Below are 5,161 nucleotides of genomic sequence, written 5' to 3'. Positions count from 1 at the left end.
TAAGGGTAGGGGTAGGGTTAGGTCTCTTCTTTGAACGTTATTTGGGTGGTGGGTTGTTATGGAAGTTCTCCCTTTTTTTGTACGTGTTTTACAGCCCTCATAACAACATAAGGTCAAATAAGTGCGCGGACCACATTTTCAGTTTGGTTGGAATTAATTTTGAATTTTGCCTGGGTGGCGGCCGAAGCCTACTCTTATCGACATTGGACCACCAGGGGATCTTTAACGTGCGCAAATTGCACTCGGGACCGAGATTTTTTGCCCTTATCCGAAAAAGCTAAGGGTTGGATCTTACTTACTCTAAGATCAGAGGTGTGGCTGAAAGACAGCTGCGTCGTTTCTAGGAACTTTGTCTGTCTCTTGCCCTTTTTAACTCCCAGTGGAGCACAGGCCATCAACAACATTACTCCAGCAAAGCCTGTCCTGAGCATCCTTTTCTATCTGTTTCCATGATGTTCCCGCTTTTTCAATTTCCGCTTGTACCGCTTTGTATCTGTTTTTAAATTCCATTAGGTACCCCATTCCTTCTTCCTTTAATTTCAAATCCCCCCAGTCAATGTGCATGTTTGTTTTCTTGTCAGCCATTTTCGTTAAATTAAACCTTATGTGTCTATTTAAAACATTACTGGAAAATGTTTATCGAAGGCACAACAAATATAAATTTGTAGTTGCCATGGACTTTCAAGCTTTAGAAGTCACGAAACCTTGGCATCTTTGTCCTGTATCTTGTGATTTGACGCCATTTCATTTTTTGTGATCGTTAACCGTGAGTTCCTAAACCCTAAAATTGACTTACAAAATATTGGTCTATTTTCCCACATTCCTTTCTTCAAGTCCCTACAATCAGGTGCTTATACAATTGAGTCTTACTTTTAAAATGTTAAATTATATGTACAGCAATCTACCCTTTGGTTCATTTTGAATGTCCAGTATAGAAGTAAATGAAGTGCTTTTTCGGCTAACGTTTGCTTCAAATTAGGAACTACATGGTACCAAAAATGATCTTTTACTTTTACAGTATTCAGTAGAATGCACTTATAGAAACTAGTGCTGAACGTAAAATTAAAAAAACCCGTAACACCTGTTAGTTCTTCTGGAATCATCTTCAAAATTATTTTAGGCTTTTGTTGAACATCTCTCCCAGCACCAAGGGAGTCTTAATTCGCAATCTTAATTAAAAAGTATTGGGTATATCTATGTGATTTAGGAAAATTTGATACATAACAATTGTTATCAATAGCAGCAACTTTTGTTTGTTTGTTTCTTTTTGTTTTGAGAAGTAGAAAAAATCTAGATTCAGTCAACAATGTCTCCCGCTTGTTCGTAAAGAATTTTATTTTCGCCCGGTCTTGAGCCCTCCCAGAACTCACATTTATGTTGATTTGTGATGATTTTAATGGTCAAATTTCTTTACATCACACCAAAAAGCATAAGAAAATCACAAATTTATGCCTCCTTCCGAGATGGGCCCAATACTGCAAAATTACCTTTTATTGTTATTACTCTTATATATTTTGGGGGGGGGGGGGGGGGGGTGAAGTATCGAGTACCTCCGTCTGTCTCCGGGACGTTGGATCCCCCCTCAGCCCAAGTAGGTGTTTACATATAGATCTAGAGTTAAAGCAGCCCACCTTTAAGATTATCTAGATTAAATCCACAGGTGTGACGAAAGTCTATAATCACAATTGACTACGAATACTTGTATGATTTTAATTGTAACAATAAACACTACTTAAGCATGTTTTCTAATTATTACTATTATTATCATTGTTATTATTATTGTTATTATTATTATTATTATTATTATTATTGTTATTATTATTATTATTGTTATTATTATTATTATTATAATTATAATAATAATAATAATAATTATTATTATTATTATTATTATTATTATTATTATTATTATTATTATTATTATATTACTATCATCATCATCATCATCATCATCATCATCATCATCATCATCATCATCATCATCATCATCATCATCATCATCATCATCATCATCATCATCATCATCATCAGAATAATAATAATAAACATTCGTGGAATCTGTAGGTCCCTACATCTCAACGAAGAAATAAGTGTCTTTTGACACTTTCGCCATAGTGACAGCACAGTGTGCTGTGTGAAGGCCTAGCAGCTGTGACGTCAGATGCACAGCGCTCGATACATGACTTCAAATTCAAAGACTAAAGTTTACTAAAGTTTAGATATAATTAAGGCATAACATCAGGTGCCACGCGAGCCACTTAGCTTATTTTAATACGCTGATTCAGAAAATGAAATCAATTTTTTTTTGCTGTAATAATTATTTAAAAAATTCTGCTAGCAAAGTTTAATCCCGCCAGACGGCAAACTTCAAAGGGATTCTGCGTCACAGCTCGCCTCTCCCAATTTTTACTGTAGGGGTCGATAAAGAGATCTGTTAAAACTGACAGTATACAGTCTTGTAAATACTTTTTTTTACTAATCTTCTAAATCCGGCACGAAGAAGAGACATTCGCGAGTCGTTTTGTTAATTTTGATACGATTGCTCCGAATTAATTTAATATTATCTTTACGCTGTTTTTAAAAATAGAGTCGCTGTTCCCCGGTGCTTCGAAGAAACCTCGGGCAACAAAGAAAATTGGAAAATTGTGACATGTAACCCCCCCCCCCCCAACAAACTGATCTGGAAATAAAAAACAAAGCATGCAACTGAGGGTAAAATCTCAGAATAAAAACAAACAAACAACAACCCGGTTGTCCCTTTTATAAGTTCAAATAACAAGCCTTTATTTTGAAAGTCAGTTGTTGAACTCCACTCTTGGTGGTGAAGCCACTGTTTAAAAGACTTCTTATAAAATCTTCAATAAAAACATACGTGATGCCAATTGTGTCGTCTCAAAGATAGATATATTGACCATGGACCTTCTCTTCACAGCTCACCCAACTAACTTCTTGCCTGCCTCAAGAGGTTTTCATCTCACTACTGTCCATGGCCCAAGGAGACGGACTCCTGACGCCATTCAGAGCTCTGTCTTCTGATTGACTAGAGCAGCTGGTGTGACACGTGTCAGTTGCTCTTGCCCCCAGCTCTGATTGGTTAACCCTGTCAGAGTGCATCGTCATGTAAGTGCTGTATCCTTGAAGCATTTCGATTGGCTCGGTATTGTATTGCGGCTGGAAATCCATTTTTGTGTGAAGACTAATCGAGTGTGTTTCTGTTCTCTGCTCCGATGTGGCGGGCGGGGCTGAGTTTAGTTTGGCCATTTCGTTGCTTGTCTTGGGAACGCTGAGACTCACTGAGTTGCTCTGATTGGAGAGAGGAACAGAAGCCAAGTCATAAAGTGAACCCCTCACAAACATGGAAAAAGATGTCAACAATTTAGAATTAATTGTCCACTGCCCGACACGCAAGAGAATGCCAGGCTTAGACAGAGAGTTGAAAATAACCTCGGTCGCCAACCACAGAGTGACGATTTTGACACAAGGGAGCATGAACCCCTTCTACTCAAGACACCATGAGGCTCCCAAGCTTACCACCCCCATTGCGTGACTAACAGCTTCTATTTTTATTCGAGGTTTCTTTGCATTTCAATTCCAAAATATGCAATGAGACAAATTACCGCAAAGTACGAGTACTACCTCAAAGGGATGTGATTTTTATCCTTTTTCAGACATGTTTTTCTGTAAAGTGTTTATAATTTTTCTATTGTTTGATTGTGTTGCCATGAAGTGAATACACCCCCCCCCCCACACACACACATACGCTCCTTCTCTCGGTTTCTCTCTCTCTCTCTCTCTCTCTCTCTCTCTCTCTCTCTCTCTCTCTCAGACAGACAGACAGACAGACACACACACACACACACACACACACACATACACACACACACACACACACACACACACACACTGGCATGCAGAGGTAGCCGATAGCACCCGTCAAATTAGCTTATCAACAAGAAGTATACGGTGCGTATGATAAAACGATCCCATGAGCCTATCCTACGTTTTTGTGATCCAAGAAATATTTTGGAATGTCGTGGTACAAGGGAAAAGTAAATCAACGCCAAAAACAAAAATAGCAGAGAAAAATGTGCAGATACACAGCACATCAGAATCCGGTTCAAAAACTGATACAGGGACTCTGTTGATCTCTGAGGGGAAAAAGCAACGTGCAAGCCCCGCCCTCAAAACTGAAAAAACCGCAGAACAGAACACCCCCAACCCCCTCAAGAAGAAACAACAAACACACAAAACAAAACAGAAAAAAAACAAACAACCCAAACAACTCCCCCCTCCCCACAAAACAACCAACAACAAACAAACAAAGAAACAAACATACAAACAAAACAAAAAGATATATTTGATCGTCAAACTACACACAATTTAGGTCAAGCTGAAAACGGCGAGCAATTTAGCTCTTTGTCGTAAAAACTTTCCGGGGAAGACGTGAGCTACATTAGAATCCAAACTTTTCGCTTCTGTGTATTTGTTAAGTTCATCAACCAACTGTGACACAGTGGATAACTATTGAAATTGCAGCAATGGTACTACATATACATTCTAAAAAAGTATCAAAACCCAAGAGTGCACATCTGGCCTTGTTCGTCTTTCTTCTTAGTTTGGGAATCGAAGGTCTGGCAAGTGAAAATAGACCTACCAAACAAACCACCGTGGAATTACATAATTTTGTTTCATAGTGCCAACCTCCAAATAAATAAATAAATAAATAAATAAATAAATAAATAAATAAATAGAGACTTACGTCGTCATCATCAAAGCTGTTGCAACATTTAGAAACGACAAGGCTAACAGACTGTTCAGTCTCCAGTGAACCCATTTCTTGCGAGCCTCTGGCGTCGTAGAGTTTGCTCGTATTTTCCAGGTCTGGCGATTTCACCCCTGGTTGGTCTCTTACCTTCCCTAGCTGGATGTGACGTTTTGCACGTGCCTGTATCTGTGCGGAAGGCAGTTTTAAAAAGTATTTAAAAAATCATCAACTGTTAGTGTTAGCGTAGGGCGCAGATGTCACTGACTGCTTTTCTGCCCCCCCCCTTTTTTTAAAATCTTGGTTTCTCTCCAAGAATTCGCCATATTCACTCAAAACCCTGGTGTCTTTGGTGTATATTATACCCTCAGACATTTTCAAACCCACTTATGCTTGTAC

At 38.6% G+C, this 5,161-nt stretch overlaps 1 protein-coding gene across 1 annotated transcript in view; it reads right to left on the bottom strand.

Annotated features, from left to right (window-relative positions):
- Positions 1-2,315: 2,315 nt before the first annotated feature.
- The window catches only part of LOC101845480, an 18,920-nt gene continuing 16,074 nt past the window's right edge, over positions 2,316-5,161 (bottom strand). The window contains exons 3-4 of the mRNA XM_005102827.2: positions 4,760-4,951; positions 2,316-3,303 (exon numbers count right to left, since the gene is read on the bottom strand). Of these exons, the coding sequence (XP_005102884.1) occupies positions 2,959-3,303; positions 4,760-4,951 (537 nt within the window). The 3' untranslated portion in view covers positions 2,316-2,958. The remainder of the gene's footprint in view (positions 3,304-4,759; positions 4,952-5,161) is intronic.

This window comes from Aplysia californica, unplaced genomic scaffold, assembly GCF_000002075.1.
Source record: "Aplysia californica isolate F4 #8 unplaced genomic scaffold, AplCal3.0 scaffold00344, whole genome shotgun sequence".
Taxonomy (NCBI): domain Eukaryota; kingdom Metazoa; phylum Mollusca; class Gastropoda; order Aplysiida; family Aplysiidae; genus Aplysia; species Aplysia californica.
This window is presented reverse-complemented; position numbering and strand designations above follow the sequence as displayed.